We start from the raw sequence: 27,963 nt of genomic DNA, 5'->3' as shown, positions 1-27,963 counted from the left end.
CTTTAGAAGTGATTTACTAACAAAAAAGGAGTTATTTCCCTTTTGTGTTTACTATTTGCACCCTGTGTCATGAGGGCGCTCTGCCATCACGTGTTGGTGAAAAGCTAACATCTCAGTTGTCCGAAAACAAGAACATGTCACGTTCTATCAAGTGTAGTGTGTTTTTCTTGGTGCTTGGATCCGTTCTGATCATTTTGGGATGTGTTCTTATCCCCGTGTTCCATAATATGATCCACGACGAGATAAAGACGGTAAGATGTTTGACAGGTCATGGTTTGTCCTGATCAGCTGACAGAATTTAGTGCCCTCGTACTAGTGTTAAAAATCCATCCCATCTTATGTTTATCACTATTTGATACATCTCTTACACTACTAACCTTTTTACTCAAATGATATAGCCAAATATGCATGGATACATTTATGTATGATACAGCTGACCTACGTCTAGTCTTGTAAGTTGTATTATAAATAACCAGAAATACATGGTCTGGTTATTTTTTCAATAAAAGACATGCCCATGTACATGTAGCTGGCCTAGCTCTGCTATCCGTTGAACTAATATAAAAGCTGCTAGTTTTATATAGCCATTTTCATTTGGAGCAAGTTACATCAAGCCTAGAAAACATTTTTAAAATGTCTTATGTTAAAGTTAATTATAATCAAAAATGTAAATTGATCAACATGCGTACACAAAGTGTAGATCTAGTAGTACAGTCTGAGTTTGCTCATGATCATGACCCAACACCAGACTTTGACATACAGAATAAATTGGGTATGACATGACAGGATGTCAGTCTGCTGGCCAGAGGAAACTTAGGCTAATTTAAGTGTACAGTTAAATGTGACTTTATTTAAGTTTGTGTTGGTTTCATAAATATGTACAACTGTGTATATATGTCAGTAGATCTAGAGCGAAATTGCATGGCTTCAGCCAATCTATCACCATATTTTTGCATCCCTGGCAATATTAACAAGTCTTTAAAATACAGTGTGTTAGTTAATTTACTCAGTATTCTGTTACCAGGAAGTATTTTTATCATAAAACACTTAAATATCTTAAGTGTACATCCTTTTTACTGATCACATGTCATTCATTCAATTTAGATTGCTAACTATGTATAATGCCTGCAGTATATATACATGTACAAATTCTCTAACATAATTGGGCTTGGTCGGTGCTGCAATAGTTCAGTCAGAGCACTGGCCAACACTTCCGGTGAAGATCCGAATTGCATGGTTCAATAATGCTCCCTACCTGAAGCAGTTTGTGTTTCTTGGGTAACTGAAAACAAACTATTTTGTTCTGTCATGGTTGTGTCCTTCGATAAGACACTTTACCCTGATTGCTCTGAATGGCATGCGACAGGTCTTCTTTACGTTTTTCAGTGATGTAGCCACCATCTACTACAGGGAGACTCCACCTCAAAATTACCCTGGCTGTTCATAGTTGTTTGGGATGGTTGTCTGTCTTGCGTGTCACAATCTGATGGTTTCAAAATTGTCTTTCAACTTTCATATTTGGTTGTCATCCATCATTGACCTGTGACTGATATCATGACATGGTTGTTGAGCAGCTGTCATGGGATTTACAATAGAACACTCAGTTTATCTTTTATTTTAGAACTTCTTACAGTTCTGTTTCTCTGAACAAGTTATTTATCACTGAACTTCAGCCTTCTTCCTTGCATGTAAACTATTCTTCAAGTTTCTCTTTCCTTCCAAGCACAGGCATCCTTCCCCCATGGGGACATGCCCCTCAGAGCAGACAACCTTCTCTGATGGTATCCACTCTTTGTCTCCCCTTCTCACAGAACACATATATGTAAGCAACCTTCCCTGATGGTATCCCTTATCTCTTTCCCCTTCTCACAGAGGACAGATAACCATCTTTGTTGGTATCCCCTTCTCGAGTAGCAGTCATGATCAGCCTTCTTTGATGGTATCCCTTCTCACAGAACACAAACAACCTTCCCTGATGGTATCCTTTCTCTGTTTCCTATTCTCACACTCACAGAACACAGACAACTGTCCCTGATGGCTTTCCTTTTTTGTATCCACTTCTCACAGAATACAAATTTAACCACCTTCCCTGACGGTATCCCTTCTCTCTCCCCTTCTCACAGAACACAGACAACCTTCTTTGATGGTATCCCTTCTCACAGAACACAGACAACCTTCTTTGATGGTATCCCTTCGCTGTCTCCTGAGTCTCATTTCTCTCTTAATTAGTTTCACTAAACTTTAGATTTTCTTATAACATGGCAATTACAGTTGGGGGAAACACGTGACCTATAACAGATATGGGAACACTAAAAGTCTGATAATGGGGGACGATAGTGCCAGCTCACAGATATGGGAACACTAAAAGTCCGATAATGGGGGACGATAGTGCCAGCTCACGGTAAGTTTGATGCTTTTAAACACTTTCGTCCGCCATTATCAGACTTTTTGTGTTCCCATATCTGTAACAGGTCATGTGTTCCCCCCACTGCATTATGTAACTGATATTCCTATTGGTCAACTACATTATCCAATCTGATATTTTGTCATATAAGATATATGCAGATGACTTTTAGGTATCTTCCTGCAATAATTATTCTAGCACTGAGTGGCAACAGGATGACAACTACAAAGAATTATGTACACATCTGTCCTTAATAGAATTAATGAGGTTTTACCAAAATAGTCATATATATATGTCTAGAACTGACAATGTCAGAGTTTATCATCTTGAAGATAATTGATGAAATTATTATTATTTGAATTGCACTCAAAACTTCAATTTACATTTTATGTATTTTGTGCTCTTTCTGGATTCCGTACTAGCAGTAGTTTTTAGGCTTCGATTTTCTCTCCCAAGAAGTTTTAACAAAATGGAAGACTATATAACTACACATACATTTTTGGTGTGTGTGTTTTTTTTTCATATAGAAAAAAAAGTTAGTGTTACCATCATACATTATTGAGAAATATTACCTTAGATCTAGATGTCCTTAAAAAAAGATGTTGTATTGAACACTATACAACGTCCTAAACGGTGATATCTTTAATGAAAATGTAACAAGCCGCAATATTGTTTACATTAACAACCCATGGAGAAAATATCACCCATTACTCTGATGGAAATTAAAGAACATAACCTGAACGAAATTAGCAAACAAAATTGCTTCGAAAATCTTTGACACCTTTTATATGTGATTGTATTGGACCCTTAATTACCAACCCTTACAAACATGCAATCATTATATATTTTCATTTGTTATACATTTTCTTTATGAATCCCCTACCTGTTTTCAGCACTCATCTCAGCCATGCATCAAGATCTGTTGGTGAAAGTTGGTATGTAACTTCAGTATGAGTAGCTACAGATTAAATTAGAGTTGGGTTAAGGTCAAGGTCACTGTTATTTTTTTCAGAAGGGGCCAGAAGGGGATATGTATTGCTTTAGTAGTACGCAGCATGCTTGTTATTTTCGGGGTTGTTTGTACAACTGTTTTTTTTTAATCTTATTTCTTTTAGCAAATACCACTGAAAGTTGGATCTAAATCATACAATGCATGGTTAGATCCCCCAGTGCCCATCTACTTCCAAGTGTGGGTGTTTGACCTTGTAAATCCATTAGAGGTCACCCAGCAAGGAGCAACACCAGCAGTAATACAAAAAGGGCCGTATTCATACAGGTAAATTTACATTAAATTTTACTATATAATCCTCAGAATTGTAAATGCTGATGGACTTAAAAGATTATCCAAGACTGCATTTTCTATATTTCATAGAACACTTCTCTCGTAAAACTCCTGGGCATATTGGTGGCTGACTGTATCAATATTATATATTTAAATACGTTAGTAATTCCTTATTACTTTTTCTAGGGAACACAGACAAAAGGTCAACATCACTTTTTTTGACAATGGAACCGTGGCCTACAGAGAAAAACGCTCCTTCACCTTTGATCGAGAGATGTCGGTCGGGCCGGAGAATGATACTTTTACCACTGTCAACCTGCCTATGATTGTGAGTAAATAAGATACAAGGACTGGGAGGCTTTAACTGTACTTATTGAAGTGTATTAGTCATGGGTACAATCTGTCTATTTCCTTCTATTTAATTGATTTAAACTTCGTACTAAATAGTTATGTCTGATACACACATCAAAATATATATATATATATATATGTTGTCAGCATTTAAAGAGTATTATTTTGTAATAATGTGAACACTTAGTAATAGAAGTGGGTTTTAAAACATGATCATCAAAACAATTCAACTTTGCTCAGAGAAAAGGACTTCATGCTCTCAGGTTTCACCCATAACAAGTTTTATCACATGTTCACTGTTATCCAGTGAATTTGCACATGTAATTGTTTTGAATAATCACTTGTGTAAACCAGCTGGAGCATATTGATTGTGACGTCATGTTATGGACGATGACGTAACATTGTAAATTGGGAATAGCCAATAAAATGGCTGTCTCTGTTTAATCACACCATTAACATTTTCTATTTTTTTTAAAACCTGTCAAAGTGATATGTGATAAAAAGTATTCTAAATTTGTTTACATGTCATACCAGATTTTATGAAACTTCTCTTGAAATTATAGTTTTTACTCACCAAGGCATTTTCAAAGATTTCTAAAGGTCATTTTATAAAATCTCAAATGTAAAGAAAACTCTTTTAAAATCTTATGTATGTCATGGGCTTAAAATCTTGCTCTGTTCATTGATGCCCATGCCATGTGCCATTGTCAACTCCAACTGTTCATTACACAATAACTGAATAAAACTGAACAAACAACCCTATCACGAACTCAAAAAGTTAATTCAAGTCTCTAAGTTGATAAATTCAGTTTCCTTATTAACATGACTTAATCTATAGTTGTATGATATTCAAAACTGCAATATGATGTAATATTTCCTATTATGTCCTTTGATAAAACAGTTTCTCTCAATTGTGAAACATTTTCTTCAAGTTGTTTAAGATAGCTATATAGAAGGTTATCTAACACAACCAATAAAGTTATTGCTAGTGACATTCAGCTCTGTTATCTTCCTCAGACTTGAAGTCAGAACAGAGCTGTTATCGAAAAGTCACTAGTTGTGTTAGATAACCTTTTATATACCAGGTACATGTACTTTCTGTCAATTTCAAAGAAACAACACGTGGCATTAGTCATGTGACACTAGTCATCATCAATGTTGTTATTTCCTCTTGTTGAATTTGCCTTCTATAATTCACTCACAAACAAACGAATGAAAAGCAGAGTATGACAAAAAGAATTCCTGTTTTATAGAAACCATTTATATGGTACATTGTGGCTCTATACAGTAGAATTCTTAGATATCCTGCTCACTTTGGTGACTGCTGTCAAATTGTCAAGATGTATTTTTGTCCTAATAGCCATGTTATACTGCAGGCAGTCAGAGGCTCTATATTGGATGTTAAATTCCATGGGGTCATAAAGATGACTCTGCTGGTCACTGTTCAGCTAAATCACCTTTAATTCTAAGACCTTATCCATATGGATTTTTAGCCCACCATCATCAGATGGTGGGCTATTCAAATCGCCCTGCGTCCGTGGTCCGTCGTCCGTCCGTCCCTCCGTCCGTCCGTCCGTCCGTCCGTCCGTAAACAATTCTTGTTATCGCTAATCCTTAGAAAGTACTGAAGGGATCTTTCTCAAATTTCATATGTTGGTTCCCCTTGGTGCCTAGTTATGCATATTGTATTTTGGGACTGATCGGAAAACAACATGGCCGACAGGCAGCCATCTTGGATTTTGACCATTGAAGTTTGTTATCGCTATTTCTGAGAAAGTACTGAAGGGATCTTTCTCAAATTTCATATGTAGGTTCCCCTTGGTGCCTAGTTATGCATATTGCATTTTTGAGACTTATCAGAAAACAACATGGCCGACAGGCAGCCATCTTGGATTTTGAAAATTGAAACTGGTTATCGCTATTTCTAAGAAACTAATGAAGGGATCTTCCTGAAATTTCATATCGAGGTTCTCCCACGTGCCTATAGTTATGCATATTGCATTTTGAGACCAATCGGAAAACAACATGGCCGACAGGCAGCCATCTTGGATTTTGACAATTGAAGTTTGTTATCGCTATTTCTCAGAAAGTAGTTAAGGAATCTTTCTCAAATTCCATATATAGGTTCCCCTTGGTGCCTAAATCTTAAATTTTATATATAGGTTTCCCTTGTTTGAAAAGTACTAGAGGTTTCATCTGAATTTACACAGATTATTAGTAAGACTTAGAAGAAGAGAAAAGTAGAGAAAAGATCAATCTGACATGGAACCTATGAAGAACATTCAATGGTGGGCGCCAAGATCCCTCTGGGATCTCTTGTTAGCTTTCTTAGTTAAAATGTATAGATAAAATGAATTTATGATAACAGCTGGCAAACTTGCTGTACAGGGGGACATAGCAGTAAGATACCAGGTAATTGGAATATTTGGTGTAGACTCTTTGTAGACTAATTATAACAGTTACTGTAGTAAGATACTGGGTAATTGGAATATTTGGTGTAGTCTCTTTGTAGACTAACAGTTACTGTAGTAAGATACAGGGTAATTGGAATATTTGGTGTAGTCTCTTTGTAGACTAATTATAACAGTTACTGTAGTAAGATACCGGGTAATTGGAATATTTGGTGTAGACTCTTTGTAGACTAATTATAACAGTTACTGTAGTAAGATACTGGGTAATTGGAATATTTGATGTAGTCTCTTTGTAGACTAACAGTTACTGTAGTAAGATACTGGGTAATTGGAATATTTGGTGTAGTCTCTTTGTAGACTAATTATAACAGTTACTGTAGTAAGATACCAGGTAATTGGAATATTTGGTGTAGTCTCTTTGTAGACTAATTATAACAGTTACTGTAGTAAGATACCAGGTAATTGGAATATTTGGTGTAGTCTCTTTGTAGACTAACAGTTACTGTAGTAAGATACAGGGTAATTGGAATATTTGGTGTAGACTCTTTGTAGACTAATTATAACAGTTACTGTAGTAAGATACCAGGTAATTGGAATATTTGGTGTAGTCTCTTTGTAGACTAATTATAACAGTTACTGTAGTAAGATACTGGGTAATTGGAATATTTGGTGTAGACTCTTTGTAGACTAACAGTTACTGTAGTAAGATACTGGGTAATTGGAATATTTTGTGTAGTCTCTTTGTAGACTAATTATAACAGTTACTGTAGTAAGATACTGGGTAATTGGAATATTTGGTGTAGTCTCTTTGTAGACTAATTATAACAGTTACTGTAGTAAGATACCAGGTAATTGGAATATTTGGTGTAGTCTCTTTGTAGACTAACAGTTACTGTAGTAAGATACAGGGTAATTGGAATATTTGGTGTAGACTCTTTGTAGACTAATTATAACAGTTACTGTAGTAAGATACTGGGTAATTGGAATATTTGGTGTAGTCTCTTTGTAGACTAACAGTTACTGTAGTAAGATACAGGGTAATTGGAATATTTGGTGTAGACTCTTTGTAGACTAATTATAACAGTTACTGTAGTAAGATACAGGGTAATTGGAATATTTGGTGTAGACTCTTTGTAGACTAATTATAACAGTTACTGTAGTAAGATACTGGGTAATTGGAATATTTGGTGTAGACTCTTTGTAGACTAATTATAACAGTTACTGTAGTAAGATACCGGGTAATTGGAATATTTGGTGTAGTCTCTTTGTAGACTAATTATAACAGTTACTGTAGTAAGATACTGGGTAATTGGAATATTTGGTGTAGTCTCTTTGTAGACTAATTATAACAGTTACTGTAGTAAGATACCAGGTAATTGGAATATTTGGTGTAGTCTCTTTGTAGACTAACAGTTACTGTAGTAAGATACTGGGTAATTGGAATATTTGGTGTAGTCTCTTTGTAGACTAACAGTTACTGTAGTAAGATACCGGGTAATTGGAATATTTGGTGTAGTCTCTTTGTAGACTAATTATAACAGTTACTGTAGTAAGATACTGGGTAATTGGAATATTTGGTGTAGTCTCTTTGTAGACTAACAGTTACTGTAGTAAGATACTGGGTAATTGGAATATTTGGTGTAGTCTCTTTGTAGACTAATTATAACAGTTACTGTAGTAAGATACCGGGTAATTGGAATATTTGGTGTAGTTTCTTTGTAGACTAACAGTTACTGTAGTAAGATACTGGGTAATTGGAATATTTGGTGTAGACTCTTTGTAGACTAATTATAACAGTTACTGTAGTAAGATACTGGGTAATTGGAATATTTGGTGTAGTCTCTTTGTAGACTAATTATAACAGTTACTGTAGTAAGGTACAGGGTAATTGGAATATTTGGTGTAGTCTCTTTGTAGACTAACAGTTACTGTAGTAAGATACTGGGTAATTGGAATATTTGGTGTAGTCTTTTTGTAGACTAACAGTTACTGTAGTAAGATACTGGGTAATTGGAATATTTGGTCTTAGTCTCTTTGTAGACTAATTATAACAGTTACTGTAGTAAGATACTGGGTAATTGGAATATTTGGTGTAGTCTCTTTGTAGACTAATTATAACAGTTACTGTAGTAAGATACTGGGTAATTGGAATATTTGGTGTAGTCTCTTTGTAGACTAATTATAACAGTTACTGTAGTAAGATACTGGGTAATTGGAATATTTGGTGTAGTCTCTTTGTAGACTAACAGTTACTGTAGTAAGATACTGGGTAATTGGAATATTTGGTGTAGTCTCTTTGTAGACTAATTATAACAGTTACTGTAGTAAGATACTGGGTAATTGGAATATTTGGTGTAGTCTCTTTGTAGACTAATTATAACAGTTACTGTAGTAAGATACTGGGTCATTGGAATATTTGGTGTAGTCTCTTTGTAGACTAATTATAACAGTTACTGTAGTAAGATACTGGGTCATTGGAATATTTGGTGTAGTCTCTTTGTAGACTAATTATAACAGTTACTGTAGTAAGATACTGGGTAATTGGAATATTTGGTGTAGTCTCTTTGTAGACTAATTATAACAGTTACTGTAGTAAGATACTGGGTAATTGGAATATTTGGTGTAGTCTCTTTGTAGACTAACAGTTACTGTAGTAAGATACCGGGTAATTGGAATATTTGGTGTTGTCTCTTTGTAGACTAATTATAACAGTTACTGTAGTAAGATACTGGGTAATTGGAATATTTGGTGTAGTCTCTTTGTAGACTAACAGTTACTGTAGTACTACATGTAGCTAGATTAAAAAAGATGAGGATGAATGTATAGCTGTGTACTACTTCTATTTCTTGATACATCTGAGGGTTGTTGTTACCTAGAGTATCAATGATAAAATCATTCGTACAACATGACCGGTACACACACAGGAGTTGATGATACAGTCTGTATATCATGCACCTATCAGGTTTAAGGTGCACTTTTACTAATACACATCACCTAAACACCACTTAGTTGTACACCAAGATAAATATGATTTGAGATGATTCGCTGAAATGACTATATATCATGAGTACATGTGCACCTGTGACATTCACACCTGGATGTTATACTCAGCTGTATATAGTTATGCATGTACACCTGTCACATTCCCTTTGATTGTGCAGTCTTGTTCAGACTAAAAGACATATATATGACAGGGAGATAACACAATGTATACTTTACTCACTCATGGTAACAGTTCATCTGTGCTTGATGACCAGGCTATTATCATTTATTATACCTTATGTAAGATTCTCGCCTTATTATTGGTCAATTCCTAATCACATGACCTTAAACAATATGCAGTGTCAGAAACAGCGGTCAACATTGCCGTGGGATATTGCAATGTTCCCCCGCGCTCCGCCTGAAAACGCACGATTGTTTCTTACTGAAAATCCCGAACATTGAGAAGGGAGACAATTCTTACAAACGCAACAGTGACACAGACAACTTGTAAACATGGAGCAGACGTCCAAGAGGTTTGCCTCAATATTTGAGGAGGATATCGATAAATTGATATCTATTCGGTATAATAAAATAAATAGTGCCCTTGTCTGAGGGGAATATGGAGGATTGTTTCCCCTCGAGAACATTATCTTCCCTTGCCTATCGGCTCAGGAAGATAATGTTCCCTTAGGGAAACAATCCTCCATATTCCCCTCAGACAAGGGCACTATTTATATAGTATTTCCTGACCTGGAGATGTTAGTTATTATCCCCCAATCAAACATTATAATGCCACTGTCCATCCATAGGCACCACCCTTTATTTCAGCACATATGGTATTGATGATTTTTAGACTGATTTTAAAGCTCTTTTATGTTTTTATTTATAAATATCAAGCTAAACTATCCTCTATGGGTATATGTTCATTTAATTCCTGTTAATCCACTCAGTTATGTCAACAGTTCCTAAGTAAAGTATGTAATACACATCTAAAAATGTAACATGAACCAAACCCCGAAAAATATGACACACACAGAAAGAATACTGGTGTCTCCCTGTTTTAACATATGACTATTTTGTTCAACATGTTAAAATATTAATGACTACCAGCTGGCATTGCAGGGACGATTTCAAACTTGATAATATAAGTTTTGAACATGTAGAATATATGATAACAATTATTGAATTGTCATACCATTACTCCAATAATAGAAAAATTACTACCAGGGTATTACAACTGTTGGATCATGCTAACATGCATGGAGATGATTTGATCATTTGATGGTAGATGCAAAGGTCAATCCTCTGTGATATGTTGTATTTTGAGCATGTCTATATTTTATACAATAGTCTTTTATTAATGTAACCCTGGTAAATACTAGCCACAATATACCGCTCGGCTAGAGAGATCTTCTCTTTAGCTCGATCGGTTGAGTGTAAGACTAGTAAGCCAGAGGTCCCTGGTTCGATCCCTAGCGGAGGCAGTGATTTAAATTCAATTTATCATGCGCTCTGTTAGTTTCTGTGGTCCATATGTCTATTGTTACTTTCTGTGCATGGCCATTAACACTCCAAATTAATACACTGGGTCCTGACCACCGTGTTTTGTCTCTGTTACAGACTATAGCTGAGTTGATACGGTTTGAGTATGGCTGGCTACAGGAGTTTGTGGATGCGTTACTGGAGGCTGCCGGTGATGCAGAACTGTTCCTGGAATTGTCCATCGCAGACATACTGTGGGGATATGAAGATGCTCTGCTGAAAACTGTGAAAGGAATAGCTGAAAAGTTTAATCATACCCTTCCTGATGAATTTGGTTTGTTCTACAATGTAAGTAACCACTTATAGGGAGCTAGAATTGTAGAATTTTGTACCAACTTGAAAACTCAGTTTCAAAAGCGATTTAATGAATTTTTATATTGTAAGTTTAACTTTTTTGAAAGTATTACGTCTCACTTGCACACAGGGAAATCTCAAGTAACGGTTTCTGACGAATTATCTAAAGAAAAATATGTAAACTTGCTCATTGCATTTATTTATCTGTTCATTCATCTATGTCAACTTCTGAGCATCTTCAGTTAAAGCAGTGTAAAAGATATCTCATAAATCCATCAACTAATTTAGATATTACTTAAAAACCATTATTAGTCAAAGCTTAAAGCTAAAATAAATGGTTTTTAGTATATCTCAGTTCCAATTAAAAGTTCATAATTTACCACCTCCCTAGCCAAGGCTTCTGATTACGTTACACTCCACGAACCCTTGGCAGATATAGGTGTCAGTTTTTGCCCTCTAGTGGAGATTTGAAATTACCACCCTTTACGCATGAAATTTTTGACCAATCAAAACAAGCGTTACCGATTTACTTCATCGGTGATATTTACAAACACACATGGAGGCTTGTGTCATTTTGATGAGATATGTGATCAATGACTTTTATCAATTGATCAAACACTGCGAATGTTTCCCCAAAGATAGTACGGCTCTTTCTTTAGGTAAAATGCCATGACATATTCGACAATGTAGCTCTGTACTGGGCGCCACAATTTTTGTTTACTGCGAAACCAAGCCTGAATGTAAAACACCATTTGATTGGATACCCTGGGATTCCAGGGCGAGACGGTTTAAACATGACTATATCTGCCAAGGGTTTTTTTGGAGTGTAACATAATCAGAAGCCTTGGCTAGCAAAGATGCTTTTGGATCGGAAGGGAGAGAGTATATTTTAATATCTATCCTGGCATTGGCCTGAAAATGCACAAAATACAAATATTGAATTTTTGTTAATTCATGTAAGATTATGGTTTTTATAGACTAATGGTTCAGATGATGGAGTATACACAATATTCACTGGATCAGATGTTCAGGGGGTCGAAAAGTTCAACCTCATCGACAAATGGAACTCCAAAACGTAAGTACAGTACACTGTATACTGTTTTGCCACTACTTAAACACTTAATTTATTAAAGAGAAAACAAATTTGATTGCAACTGAAATGTTTTCCATCACACAGTATATGTAATTTCATTCTTGGTGTAAAAATAATATCCTCAATACATCTCTCATTGCTTTACATAATTTTCTTGTTATATAATAGTAAAAATAACAGTCTTTATATATTTACATTACATTTGTTTACATTATTTGATTAGGTGATATGGAAGTTGCTTGCATGTACTTGTCAGTACCTAATGAAAAATGTAAAACAATGATTGTATTGGTGAATTTAGGAGTCTGGGATACTGGAATACTGCCCTCTGTGACATGATCAATGGAACAGGTATGTTCACTGCATTTTTGTTATATTATCTACAGAAAAGTATTGTATTTGTTCAGCGACAACCCCATGTCTTGTAAGAAGCCCACCTATGTCGGCTGCAGTTCAGTAAAAACTAATGATATTTTGTTTTTCCTGCAATAAGCCCACCTCCTACTCTGAATCAAAGTTTAAAATCACACTATCATCAGATGATGGCCTAAGCTATGGGCAATTCAAATCACTCTGCTTCATGGTCTGTTGTCCGTATGTCATCCGTCCGTAAACAATTAAGAAATAATTGTTATTTTTTGTTGTTCACTGGTGTATAAACGGCATTTTTTGACAGATATTTCAACATGACGCGCGTCCGCGGAATTCTTGTTGAACATTACTGGAGGGATATTCCTCAAACTTCATGTGTAGGTTGCCCTTTGTCCCTAGTTGAACCAATTAGATTTTGATTTTTGATCAGAAAAACAAAATGGCTTTAAATTACCATGGTAATGAAATATGGAACCTAGTACATTCATTCTTATACATGCATATATATATATATATATAATGTGCTAAAATATTCATATGCTATGATTGTCAATTATCATTAAAGTTTTTAAAACCCTTGAAATTAACCATTCTTACCTTTTGCAGATGGAACAATGTTTCCTCCTTTCATTGAAAAGTCAGAAAAATTGTTCATCTTCTCCACAGATATTTGCAGGTAAATATTGCTCTTGATATACAACCCTGATTAAATCCTTAGTAATGTCGTGGTGTTTAGTTTTCTATACCATTCCACTAATAGTCTAATAGAATGAGTTAAATGCCTGTTTAGTTTAACAGGAGAAATAATTAAGAATTGTTGCATTCTAGTTATTGATGTGGTGATAGCAAGGTATGTAAACACTGCCCTTGGAATATGGAAACCAGTCATAGTTATGGGAAAATCAAAATGATTTTTATGATCATGCTACACTGAGTTGCCATCAAATCTCCAGCATAAGGATGATTTAGGTTCAAATTACGGTAATTATTTATATTTCAAAAAGTCAAATGGAATTTGAATTTTGGAAATAAAAAAAAATAATCATGTCATCATTCCTGTTTTTGCCCAAAATAGTAAGGTACCCTGGTATCACACAGTTTCCATTTCATTAGCTTAAACAGAATGGTCTCTGCTGTCGTAGTCTTGCCAAAGGACAAAAGCTATGACATCCCAGACTGATCCATTTCTCAGCTTCCAGAGAAACAAAAACAACACTACTTACCTATGGCATTTTATTTTCCTCAAAAAGCTGAGAAGGGGTCTGTGCCTCAAAATGACCATGGCAGTTCATGGAGTGATAAACCCAACAAACAAATAAAATCTTAAAACAAAGATATTCTTCATGGGAATTGTATGATTGCAGGTCTATCTATGCTACTTATGAAAGTGAGATCAAACTGAAGGGAATAGACCTGTACCACTTCACTGTGCCTCCCAGGGTATTTGAAACAGCATCTCTAAACGAGAACAATGCTGGATTCTGCTCCCCCGCTGGGAATTGTCTTCCCTCTGGTGTACTTAACATCAGTGTGTGCAAGTCAGGTAAGTGTACAATGGGGTCTTTTTGAAAACAAGTACAGTGTAGATTTTTTATTGTTTTAAGATTTGAGGCACTTTTATAAAGTTTCAGATGACTAGTTTACCCATTCAACCAAATCTTAATACCTAATTTTAATGAATCTCTCTGCCATGAGATGGTTTTATTAGCCGGAAGTGTATTTAGTTGACATCAAAGCAATGAATGGATGAATACATATGTTATATTACCTTATTTGACATTTATTTTCTGTATCATCATCCTTCATCTTTACACTACTTGTCATGAACCACTGAGAAGATTTAAGTCATATTTGGTGTGGAGCATCCTTTTAAACTTTTTCTTCTTCTATGGTCCATATTTTGTCTGTCAGAAGCATTCTTGGGTGAAGGGAAAGCCCCCCCCCCCCCCCCCCCCCCCCCCCCCCTTGGGGCTGGAGGGGCAGGGCCCAGTAGGCAATATACAGATAAATACTTTAGTCACTACTAGTTTTGAACGGCTGCATGGATTATTGGATGAGGGACATCTATGCAATTTTGTACACATATAATGTATGGCTGCTCTGGGGTAATAGGCGAAAATGGTGTTATTCCTTTAAATCACTACTTGTCCTGAACGGTTGGATTGATTTTGATCAAATTTGGTCTGGAGCATGATTAGGCAAAGGAGATCAAATGTTTTATAAAAGAATAGTGTGACTCCCCTTGGGCTGTAGGAGCAAGGCCAAAAAAGGAAACTAAAGCAAACATGAGAAAATCAAGTATTCTTCTTTCATAATGACAGGAGTTAGGTCAATGAATAGGAACATATTTGTAATGATAAGCGTAAAAAAATGATAGTGTTTTCATGGTTTTGCCTTGGTGTTTTCTAGTTTTTGCCTTGATCTCTGAAATATCAAAGCGAATAATGCTGGCCCTCTGGGCCACTTGTTGTCCATTAAATTGAAACCCTACCATGGTTGACATAATTTGTGTAGTCCTCTCTTATGCATATGAAAATCTACCTATGCTTTTATTTTCCTACATAAAAATTAATATCACTTAAATTACACTTACATTACACAGGTGCCCCAGTGGTGATTTCCAATCCACACTTCCTTCAGGCAGATAAGAAGGTCATCGACGGTGTGATTGGGATGCACCCAAACAAAGAGGAACATCAGACTGTCCTGGACGTCGACCCAGTAAATATATGAATATATATAGGGATTAAAGATATTGATAATTGGATTAAACACGTTGATCAGTGGATAAAACACATTGACCAGTAGATTAAACACATTGGTCAGTGGATTAAACACATTGGTTAGTGGATTTAACACATTGATCAGTGGATAAAACACATTGACCAGTAGATTAAACACATTGGTCAGTGGATTAAACACATTGGTCAGTGGATTAAACACATTGATCAGTGGATAAAACACATTGACCAGTAGATTAAACACATTGGTCAGTGGATTAAACACATTGGTTAGTGGATTTAACACATTGATCAGTGGATTAAACACATTGACCAGTGGATTTAACACATTGGTCAGTGGATTAAACACTTTGGTCAGTGGATTAAACACATTGGTCAGTGGATTTAACACATTGGTCAGTGGATTAAACACATTTGTTAGTGGATTAAACGCATTGGTCAGTGGATTAATCACATTGGTTAGTGGATTAAACACATTGATCAGTGGATTAAACACATTAGTTAGTGGATTAAACACATTAGTTAGTGGATTAAACACATTGGTCAGTAGATTAAACACATTGGTCAGTGGATTAAACTCATTGGTCAGTTGATTAAATGCATTGGTCACTGGATTAAACACATTGGTCAGTGGATTAAACACATTGGTCAGTAGATTAAGCACATTGGTTAGTGGATTAAACACATTGATCAGTTCATGTTGCGTATATGGTCTTAGTGATAGAGTACCGACTGATATTTATTAACATTAAGCTTTGCTTTACTTATTTAAGATATATATCTACCAAGGTCGATAATATACAGCATACATTTATAAACACACCATCCATATATACCTATCACTTCATTCACATCATACAGGATGATTGGTATCTTGACTGAAATATGTTCACTTCCTGTAATAATCCACTTCTAACTAATTAACTGCTAACTAATAACAAGTGGCTTGCATTTCTTTGATTTCCATCCACAGTTGACCGGAGTTGTCATGAATGCACAGAAAAAACTTCAGCTTAATGCATATTTACAAAAAGTGAATAATTTCAAGTGAGTATAACCTTGCATTGCTTTGGTTGGGATTTTGGTCATGTTCGAATCAACATGGAAATGAATTATATTGTTTTGGATGACAGGGGCTGTAGAAACATCCTTCCGTCTGTCTGTCCATGCAGCTTGTTGGGAGGAATTCTTTTCTTCATACCTGACTGTATAGCAGAGTGCATGTTCTAAATAGATTTATATATTATGCTTTAAGAGCTATTTGCCAGTTGCTTAATATGACCTATATTTTATACTCCGTATACTGTATCTAGATATATGTAAGTTGCATTAGGATTTACTTCAAACAAGTTGTCTTATACAAGGGAACAGAGCCATATTTGATTATTTTTATCACATTCTCACAATTTAACGAATCCTGACAAAAATAAAACATTGATGTAACTTTTCCGCCAAAAATAAAAACCATCGAGTTGAGACAAGGATTCTTGTATCGCTACAATTGTATAACATCAAGTAAGCCAAGCAATGACGTCATTTTGATCATTCATCATTGCCACGTCATAGTTTGTGTCACCAGTCTTTACCTACCCTGTGTGAGATAGTTACCTGTCATAGCTTGTGTCGCCTGTCTTTACCTTCCCTGTGTGAGATAGTTATCTGTTATAGCTTATGTCACCTGTCTTTACCTACCCTGTGTGAGATAGTTATCTGTCATAGTTTTTGTCACCTGTCTTTACCTACCCTGTGTGAGATAGTTACCTGTCATAGTTTGTGTCACCTGTCTTTACCTACCCTGTGTGAGATAGTTATCTGTCATAGTTTGTGTCACCTGTCTTTACCTACCCTGTGTGAGATAGTTACCTGTCATAGTTTGTGTCACCTGTCTTTTTCTACCCTGTGTGAGATAGTTATCTGTCATAGTTTGTGTCACCAGTCTTTACCTACCCTGTGTGAGATAGTTACCTGTCATAGCTTGTGTCACCTGTCTTTACCTACCCTGTGTGAGATAGTTACCTGTCATAGCTTATGTCACCTGTCTTTACCTACCCTATGTGAGATAGTTATCTGTCACAGCTTGTGTCACCTGTCTTTACCTACCCTGTGTGAGATAGTTACCTTTCGTAGCTTGTATCACCTGTCTTTACCTACCCTATGTGAGATAGTTACCTGTCATAGCTTGTGTCACCTGTCTTTACCTACCCTGTGTGAGATAGTTACCTGTCATAGTTTGTGTCACCTGTCTTTACCTACCCTGTGTGAGAAAGTAACCTGTCATAGCTTGTGTCACCTGAGTTACCTATCCTGTGTGAGATAGTTATCTGTCATAGTTTGTGTCACCTGTCTTTACCTACCTTGTGTGAGATAGTTATCTGTCATAGTTTGTGTCACCTGTCTTTACCTACCCTGTGTGAGATAGTTATCTGTCATAGTTTGTGTCACCTGTCTTTACCTACCTGTGTGAGATAGTTATCTGTCATAGTTTGTGTCACCTGTCTTTACCTACCTGTGTGAGATAGTTATCTGTCATAGTTTGTGTCACCTGTCTTTACCTACCCTGTATGAGATAGTTATCTGTCATAGTTTGTGTCACCTGTCTTTACCTACCTGTGTGAGATAGTTATCTGTCATAGTTTGTGTCACCTGTCTTTACCTACCTGTGTGAGATAGTTACCTGTCATAGCTTGTGTCACCTGTCTTTACCTACCTGTGTGAGATAGTTACCTGTCATAGCTTGTGTCACCTGTCTTTACCTACCCTGTGTGAGATAGTTACCTGTCATAGTTTGTGTCACCTGTCTTTACCTACCCTGTGTGAGATAGTTACCTGTTATAGCTTGTGTCACCTGTCTTTACCTACCTGTGTGAGATAGTTATCCGTCATAGTTTGTGTCACCTGTCTTTACCTACCTGTGTGAGATAGTTATCTGTCATAGCTTGTGTCACCTGTCTTTACCTACCCTGTGTGAGATAGTTATCCGTCATAGTTTGTGTCACCTGTCTTTACCTACCTGTGTGAGATAGTTATCTGGCATAGTTTGTGTCACCTGTCTTTACCTACCTGTGTGAGATAGTTATCTGTCATAGCTTGTGTCACCTGTCTTTACCTACCCTGTGTGAGATAGTTATCTGTCATAGCTTGTGTCACCTGTCTTTACCTACCCTGTGTGAGATAGTTATCCATCATAGCTTGTGTCACCTGTCTTTACCTACCCTGTGTGAGATAGTTATCCATCATAGTTTGTGTCACCTGTCTTTACCTACCCTGTGTGAGATAGTTATCCATCATAGCTTGTGTCACCTGTCTTTACCTACCCTGTGTGAGATAGTTACCTGTCATAGTTTGTGTCACCTGTCTTTACCTACCCTGTGTGAGATAGTTATCTGTCATAGCTTGTGTCACCTGTCTTTACCTACCCTATGTGAGATAGTTATCTGTGATAGCTTGTGTTACCTGTCTTTACCTACCCTGTGTGAGATAGTTATCTGTCATAGTTTGTGTCACCTGTCTTTACCTACCCTGTGTGAGATAGTTACCTGTCATAGTTTGTGTCACCTGTCTTTACCTACCCTGTGTGAGATAGTTATCCGTTATAGTTTGTGTCACCTGTCTTTACCTACCCTGTGTGAGATAGTTACATATATATATATATGTACATAATGCCAAAGTTTGTCAGCTCTCTAGTGGCTTCAATCCTTGAAGGATTTTGATAAAACTTTTCACACAATTATAAACGTCCATAATATCTAGGACAAGTTCCAGTTTTTTTTCAAGGTCACTGTTACTATTTTTACCTTGGGATGGTAGAGGACATGTATTGCTGTAACAATATCCAGTATGCTTATTTTAATAAAATATATGTTTACAGATCTACAGAAAATATAAAGGATGTTTTCTTCCCGATCATGTGGCTTAATGAAGTAAGTATATTTTTTTTCTGATAAAAATGTTAAGTGGGGTCTTACTAAAGAACAGCTACACAATATTGACCTTTACTACTTTCTCATCTGTGATGGACAGTTGTCAATCTTTATAAAAGATGAAGAAAATGATTGTTCATGATGAATGGTGAAGAGCCGTATTTTGATATTGTAAACATGATTTATTAATTAAGTGAAAATTACTGAAACAATTCCATCTTTGACTGTTGTGGGATCATTCATGTGTTGGTAATTATAACACAAACTATAAGGCTGTAGTTCAGGCTAGGAACATGTGTCAGGAACAATGGTAAAATATTAACAAAATATAGATTGACACTGAGACCTTTGAAAAGTACAAGGAGAATAAGACCAAGGGTTTCAGAAGGGTCAGCACCAGGTTGGTGTAATGCATACTATTGAAATAAGCAGAAAAATAAATGGCTGGCATTTTCCTGTGAATAAGTTTTTAACTTATTCACAGGAAAATGTCACCTCATCAAGTATTCATTAGAAACGTTTTTTTTAGGTGTTGTGAAACAGCAACCTTAAGCAGTCATCGCAAAATTTCGCTAGAACAAATTAATTCAGAACTCTCGTTTATATATAAATTCATATCAATGAAGTTGAAGATATAATTGAGATAAAACAATTAAAACCTTTTGTAGAGTGCCTTGATAGATGACAAGTCAGCCAATGAGTACAAGTCAAGTCTGATGACACCAATAAAGATCACACAGGCAGTGCAGTATGGCCTCATTGTAATAGGAGCATTCCTCTTCATCTGTGCCCTGGCTTTCCTCATCAAACACAAAATGGCTCATAAAGTATGTATCCTTTCCACCTGGATAAATTTATCATTATTGAGACTTGTGTTGTCTGCATCTCCCTCCCTAGTCACCGTAGTATACTTAGGAAATTTTACAATTTGTTTAAAAAATAATCTAATTGTGTTCCTATCACAAGTAGTGTGTAAGATGAAGATATGTTTGCTTCATTGGATTGATACAAGTTTTTATCTCTGTGGAATATGCCAGGTAGCTATACTTCTATCTGAGATGATTTTCAGTTTCTCATTGACAATTCAGTATAATTAGCATACCTGTTAATCGAAGGGTTACTTTGTGAAACATTTGCATGGACATTTAAGTTGAATTTAAGATGGCTCGTACATCAAATACAGTGTTTTCTCCCTGCAATTTGATAAGTAATGCTATATGATACAGATTTCTGTGATTATTTTCAGAAAGCCGACGTACTTGTAGACATTCCTAACGAGAGACTAACCAACGACCGCCTACCTACAGAAAGGACCAACCTCATACAATCATAGATAGAAGTTCTTAAACCCTGTTTCTGTAACACAGGCTGTCCTTCTACAGGGACCAAGCATTAAGTGAAGATGGGAAATGGCCGTCCTCTTGTGGGTTATTTAACCCCATATAAAGCAATACATTCCTCCTTAATATCAAATATATAGATATCCAATAACCAAATAGTTATCAAAAATAATATTAATTATCGATCAAAATTAATTCTTTGATTTTTAACAAAATTATTTTGAATGTATACAAATAAGAAGTGAGTACAGTAAAAGATTTAGTTCTAGGAACACACCTAATATGGTAAAGTTGTTGTTAACATGAGTTGTGTCCCTTTATAATTAAACAGGAAATCAGAAGTGAGATAAGAATTTATTATACATTAAAATAAGATGAAGGGACTATGTTTTTAAATATGTTGCAGATGACTGGAGATGGACATTTTTTCCAGTACAGTTATATCAGGGAATTCAGAGGTGCTCATATTTACTATGATTCATATTAATTTAAAAACCTGTATTCTATATAAATATGTATGTCATGTTCTATATACAATGTATAGTATGTTCTATGGAGTTCTATACATGTCATGTTCTATATATGTCACACAATGCCTTGTTTTTTAAATTCTGCTTGTTGTTTCGAACTCAATTTTATAACACACTATTTAAAGTCACTTCATACAAAACCAATACTGATTTAAATTGTGCTATGTCCTAATGCCATATGTTTTATCACAAATGATTTACACATTTGCTAGTCCATTGTACTATATTTTGGAGTTACCATATTGGCCTTAAACATTTTCCTAAAACTTATATATGAGTGAGCAAAATTTTACAGGATTGTGTATTCTGATCTAAATGTTACCAGTTGATCAGTTTAAAAAAGTGTTTTTATAAATTATAGTACATTTTAGCTGGAGGTAGCACTAATTGCCAATAATTTCTGTCAGAGGGTCATTCTGAAGGATTTGTGTATCATTATGTAGGTGCAGCAGGGAAAGATTAATGATAATTTGTCACTGGTTAAAATCAGGTGAAACATGAGTACTGCTACAGCTTTAATACTTTTATGTACATTAATTACATTCTATTGATAATGTCTACTGTCGTTAATTACATTCTATTGATAATGTCTCCTGTCGTTAATTACATTCTATTGATAATGTCTCCTGTCGTTAATTACATTCTATTGATAATGTCTCCTGTCGTTTATTAAATTCTATTGATGTCTCCTGTCATTAATGACATCCTTTTCACTGATGCCTTGGACAATAGTACTGTGATATGTTGTGTACGTTATCTGTGCAATATCATTAAGATTATATTTACTCGAGGAATCTATCCTGGCAGTAGTGACGTGATGTTTCGATGATGTCACTGAATTATCTCCCTTTGTGTTGTTCATATTTTATATGCTAAAATAAATTGTAGTATGGACACATTGGAGTAGTATATTTTCATAATTATGATTTTGAAATTTATCTTATGACCTTGTTATGAAAGGGCATTAAAAATAGACGAGATCTTCTTTTGTGGAACTGAGCAATTTTACCCAAAGTGACATCCCTTGGCTGTTTTCTCATGAATTAACAAAATATTTTTTCTTCAGAATTTTAGTCCTTTTAATAAGTATAGAACTCCTGCATCTGTTAAAGAGTTATGCTGTGTCATAATACATAAGCAAATATCTCAACCTATTGAACTTTAAGTAAACACCTTATAGAATTCATACATGCACAAACATGCATTAAGAAAAAAAGAAATGAAAGAGGAGGGATTGAAATCCATTTCAATTCTTTTGCGATTTGATTTAACTAAACATTATATTATTATTATTTCTAGATGTTCATTTTACCTTAATTTCACATTAATTAATTTCTTAAAGCAAAACATATCTCTGCATTCACTTAATTTCATGATTATTTATGTAATACCTATATCTCTTATTCTGTTTGATGTTGATAACATGTTACCATGGAGATACATAATGTAGTCTAGGATACATTATATTTGCTGATATTGATTTATTTTATGTCCTGAAATTATTTTTAAAGAATTGCTATATATATTCTATACTTTTATGATAATATTAAATCTAGATATTTTCAATAATTCTGTCATGCATAAAATCACTGTACCAATGCAAAAAAAAACCAAAAAAACAATCAGTTTGATGCTATTCCCCAGAGTTACGCCCCTTTCATAATTCAATAAGCTTTCTCTCTGAAATCATTGCAATGAACTTTGTGCCTCATGCTGTTTTGCCCTTAAAATTTATTTTTCCATTACATTAATAACTTTCTGAGAAGATATGCTTGTTTTATGATTTATATGTGGGAGTGGGGTAGTTAGGGGGAGGTTAAGTTTTCGGCTTATATGTTTAGTCGGAAAATAATTTCAAAAACTGGGTTTCATACAATGTTATTTTTTCTTTGCATTTGTGTTCTAATTAATAGCATTTTGTTTAGCTGACCAGTTCATCTCTGCTAGTCCAGAAAGCTTGAATGGATATCAATCTAATTTGGTCAGCGGCATCATTTAGTGAGAGGAATTCATTTTGTACCAATGGCATCTGTCCAATAGTATTTCGAGTGTGTTGGTTAAATAATTAGAGACTGAAAAATAAGAATGAAAATATGTAAAAAATGTATTACACACAGAAAGGTTTAATATTGATATTTTCAAAAAAATTGATCGATCTACAACTTTTCATCATCAATAAGTTCAAATTTACAGATCAAATAACCATTTCTATATACAAGATGTACGTATATATTAAATGTGTATACAGATAATAACAGACAGGACTAGATTGACAGTGTAATTTATTTAATTAATTGAGATGTAGATTATGTTAGTGTAGTTTATATATTTTCTAACAATGTTAACCATTTGTTATGTACAGGTCACTATGTAGTATGAACACGTTGGTGTAGTATAATTCACTATGATTTAGAGATGACTGACGGTCATTGTAGTATGAACACGTTGGTGTAGTATAATTCACTATGATTTAGAATTGACTGATGGTCATTGTAGTATGAACACGTTGGTGTAGTATAATTCACTATGATTTAGAATTGACTGATGGTCATTGTAGTATGAACACGTTGGTGTAGTATATTTAATTATGATTTAGAATTGACTGATGGTCATTGTAGTATGAACACGTTGGTGTAGTATAATTTACTATGATTTAGAATTGACTGATGGTCATTGTAGTATGAACACGTTGGTGTAGTATATTTAATTATGATTTAGAATTGACTGATGGTCATTGTAGTATGAACACGTTGGTGTAGTATAATTTACTATGATTTAGAGATGACTGACGGTCATTGTAGTATGAACGCGTTGGTGTAGTATAATTCACTATGATTTAGAGATGACTGACGGTCATTGTAGTATGAACACGTTGGTGTAGTATAATTAACTATGATTTAGAGATGACTGATTGTCATGCTGATGGTATAAACACGTTGGTGTAGTATATTTAATTATGATTTAGAGATGACTGATTGTCATTGTAGTATGAACACATTGGTGCAGTATATTTAAGTATGATTTAGAGATTCATTTTGTTTATGACCTTGTCATGAAAATATTTTCTTGTATATATATGATTATTATTTAATTTGGAGTTTTATTTACCACTCTATCACAGCTATCTGAAAGCAGTTCAAAAATTATTATCCATAGTTATTGGGCCTTTATCATCCACTATCTTTCCTAATTCCCCGTGGAGCATTCAGCCAGGGCTGCCATTTCAGCAATGTAACAGCTTAAACATAACAATTCTTGTACTTCCTACCACATACCCATTTACAGCCGAGCCAACTTAAACACGATATATCTGGTGTTTTTTCATATATCTATTAGTGCCTTTCATTACCTTGTCAGGGTGTGTGCACACTTTGCCATGCTGTAGTGTTATAGGGGACAAGCAATTGTCACTACCTGATTTCCCTGACAGAAGAATAAGACATCATTATGAAAATGTCTTTATGATCTTCAAACAAGACCAAAATCACCTGCTGCCTCTGGGATGTACAAAATAAAGCAATGTTGATTTATTTGTTTCATTTATTTATTTAATTTTTTTTTTTTTCAAATTTGAATTTTGATATCAAGATCTGTTTATACCACCATAGATAGTCCAATCTGTTTTTGAAATCCAACTGTAGGAAGTTTACAAAATCTTTTTTTATTCTAGTCTCTTAATTCGGATTTAAAGAACATGAAAAAAATCAGAATTTCTAAAACTGGACTCTAAATACGGGTGCTCTCTTATAGAGGTACGATAATTTCCTAAGATAGCCCACACAAGCTGAAATAATGGTTTTATAATTTAAAGAGATAGCCTGCTTCAGTGCATTGCCTGCAGGTTGTCTGCTATGTTATAGGGTATAAGTTTTCACTATCAGGGGAATCCCCTACTTTATAACATTTTTACCAGCGAAATATTGAAAATTATTCATTCTATAAAAAGTAATATATTTCTACTAGTGAAAAATATCACTTTTTCTTATATATTTTTTCTGATTTGACCAATCAAAACACTGCTTTCAAATGACAATGGGGAAACTTAAAAGCTGATCTGGTATATTTTGTTATTAAAATTTAATAAACAGAATATCTCAGAGTATCTTCAGTAATACCAAATATATTTCACTTGTGTGGGTAGCTATATTGCCTTGACACGCAAACATGTGAAACTTCTTTCTAGATCTACTTAATTGTGAGTTGTTTTTACTTAATAAAGTGGCCCTGGTGGCCAAGTTGTTAAGGTGTTCCGACACTTTATCACTAGCCCTCCATCTCTGGGTTGCGAGTTCGAAACTAACGAGGGGCAGTTGCCTTGTACTGACCATAGGTTGGTGGTTTTTCTCCGGGTACTCTGGCTTTCCTCCACCTCCAAAACCTGGCACATTCTTAAAATTTAATGACCATGGCTGTTAATAGGATGTTAAACAAAAAATAAACCAGAATGATATGTCCACATACATGTAAATGTACGATTGATTTGGACGTGAACAGAAATATGCCGCCATCTGATAGTACACCAGGGAAACAGAAAAAGTTAACTTGAATTTGAAGTATCGTTTAGCTGTAGTTTTTATGTTTTGTTTAGAAAACATTTTGTCAGATAGCCTGCTTCATCAGAAAGCCAGCAGAAAGCTTTCTGTCTTTCATTGTTTTGAATTGTATAGTCCGCGGGTAATATATGGAAATTATGGAAGTCGCCCTAACTGGCTTGGAAGTATTTGGTTTACTGATGTACAAAAAAAATGTTAACATTTTCATGGTTAAATTGTAACCATCAATGTTTCATTGTGGTATTATGGTGACCTTTCCAAGTTCATATCCAGCAATACTTGTTTTATGAAATAGACATATGTGGTCAGTTGATTATATATATATATATATATATATATGTATATTTTCACACTTTGTATGTCAATATTCAATAATATTTTTTCCTTTTTCACAAACTGACCTCTTTTGAATGATGTACTATTATTTACCTAGTGAGGGTAAAGTATTTCAACTCTTTGTAAAACTGAAACATCACTACAAATTACATCTATGAAAAAAATTATTGGTCTGGTTTCAGTTATTGTTGTAGGGGTTTCGGGTACGAGTCAAATAACAGGTTTTGCTAAATAAAATGTCCATAGTTCATATTAAATAGGTCATAACTTTGGGTAAATGGATCTGATTTTTTACAGATTAGTCAATATCTGTTATAACAAACTCCATTTTACAAGTACAATGATGATATCTATATTATTGATCTAGTATGTGGTCATGTGTATTGCTTTATCCTACAGTATTATTTTTTCCAGATCAAACAAAGCTTTATGAGATGAATTTTGTATTGGGATTCCTTAGGACACATTTGTTGGTTCGACATGTGTTAAAAATAGATATGTATTAAGTAAAGTCCCCTCACTTTTTGTGGCATCTCCCAACAAAAAAAAACAAAAAATTCTGTTTGTTTGATGTTATTGACTAGGACTTGATAACATGGGTTACCTGTCCAATAAAGTTACCTGCCCAATAAAAACTAGGATTTAACCTAAGTTACATGCCCAATAAAAACAAGGACTTAACCTTAGTTACCTGCCCAATAAAAACTAAGATTTAACCTTAGTTACCTGCCCAATAAAAACTAGGATTTAACCTTAGTTACCTGCCCAATAAAAACTAGGATTTAACCTTAGTTACCTGCCCAATAAAAACAAGGACTTAACCTTAGTTACCTGTCCAATAAAGTTACCTGCCCAATAAAAACAAGGATTTGACCTTATTTACCTGCCCAATAAAAACTAGGATTTAACCTTAGTTACCTGCCCAATAAAAACAAGGACTTAACCTTAGTTAAGCAAGGATTTGACCTTAGTTGCCTGCCCAATAAAAACTAGGATTTAACCTTAGTTACCTGCCCAATAAAAACTAGGATTTAACCTTAGTTACCTGCCCAATAAAAACAAGGACTTAACCTTAGTTACCTATCCAATAAAGTTACCTGCCCAATAAAAACTAGGATTTAACCTTAGTTACCTGCCCAATAAAAACAAGGACTTAACCTTAGTTACCTATCCAATAAAGTTACCTGCCCAATAAAAACTAGGATTTAACCTTAGTTACCTGCCCAATAAAAACTAGGATTTAACCTTAGTTACCTGTCCGATAACGTTACCTGCCCAATAAAAAACAAGGACTTAACCTTTGTTACCTGTCCAATAAAACTTATTACTTAAAGAATTTTCGTTATAATGAAAGCATTTAATATAAGCTATGGAGGTTTTAACTGTGCTAATTGTCGTTAGAGAAGAGAACTTTATATCTACCATATTGTATATATACTGTGTTAATACTCTTCTGCAACATTGCTGGAAATAATTTCATAATAAGCAAACTCCATAGCGAGGCTGCAACTTGATTACATATTGTATGTACATGTATTGCTTTGTTTTACACATAACAGAAAGATGTGGTGCAGCTTATTTACTTTAAATGATGTCCACGGCCGTGTTAAGATTGTTTATGCAGATACATGATATATGTATTAGCTTGTTAACCCACCATGACATTCAACCATTGAAGGCGGTCAATAAACATTAACAGTATGTATGTTTTTTGGAGTTTTTTTGAAAATATAAATCTATTTCAGATGGCATCTTGATTATTAGCTCAGCTGGTCATGTGTTATACTTAATCATTTCATTTCTCTATCTCGC

The 27,963-nt window shown here is 34.8% G+C and overlaps 1 protein-coding gene across 1 annotated transcript; it reads left to right on the top strand.

The window, feature by feature from the left end:
• Nucleotides 1–74: 74 nt before the first annotated feature.
• On the top strand, nucleotides 75–27,852 carry LOC117329294 (lysosome membrane protein 2-like). The gene is made up of 13 exons (XM_033887173.1): nucleotides 75–251; nucleotides 3,520–3,680; nucleotides 3,873–4,014; nucleotides 11,051–11,260; nucleotides 12,244–12,341; nucleotides 12,661–12,710; nucleotides 13,338–13,407; nucleotides 14,096–14,274; nucleotides 15,334–15,452; nucleotides 16,446–16,519; nucleotides 19,341–19,392; nucleotides 20,061–20,219; nucleotides 20,639–27,852. Exons 1-13 carry the CDS (start codon nucleotides 135–137, stop codon nucleotides 20,723–20,725), a joined length of 1,518 nt encoding a protein of 505 aa, XP_033743064.1. The 5' UTR covers nucleotides 75–134; the 3' UTR covers nucleotides 20,726–27,852.
• The last annotated feature ends 111 nt before the right edge of the window (nucleotides 27,853–27,963 follow it).

This window comes from Pecten maximus, chromosome 6 (assembly GCF_902652985.1).
Source record: "Pecten maximus chromosome 6, xPecMax1.1, whole genome shotgun sequence".
Classification (NCBI taxonomy): Eukaryota; Metazoa; Mollusca; class Bivalvia; order Pectinida; family Pectinidae; genus Pecten; species Pecten maximus.
Note: the sequence above shows the minus strand (reverse complement) of the source record. Positions and strands in the feature narration are given on the sequence as shown.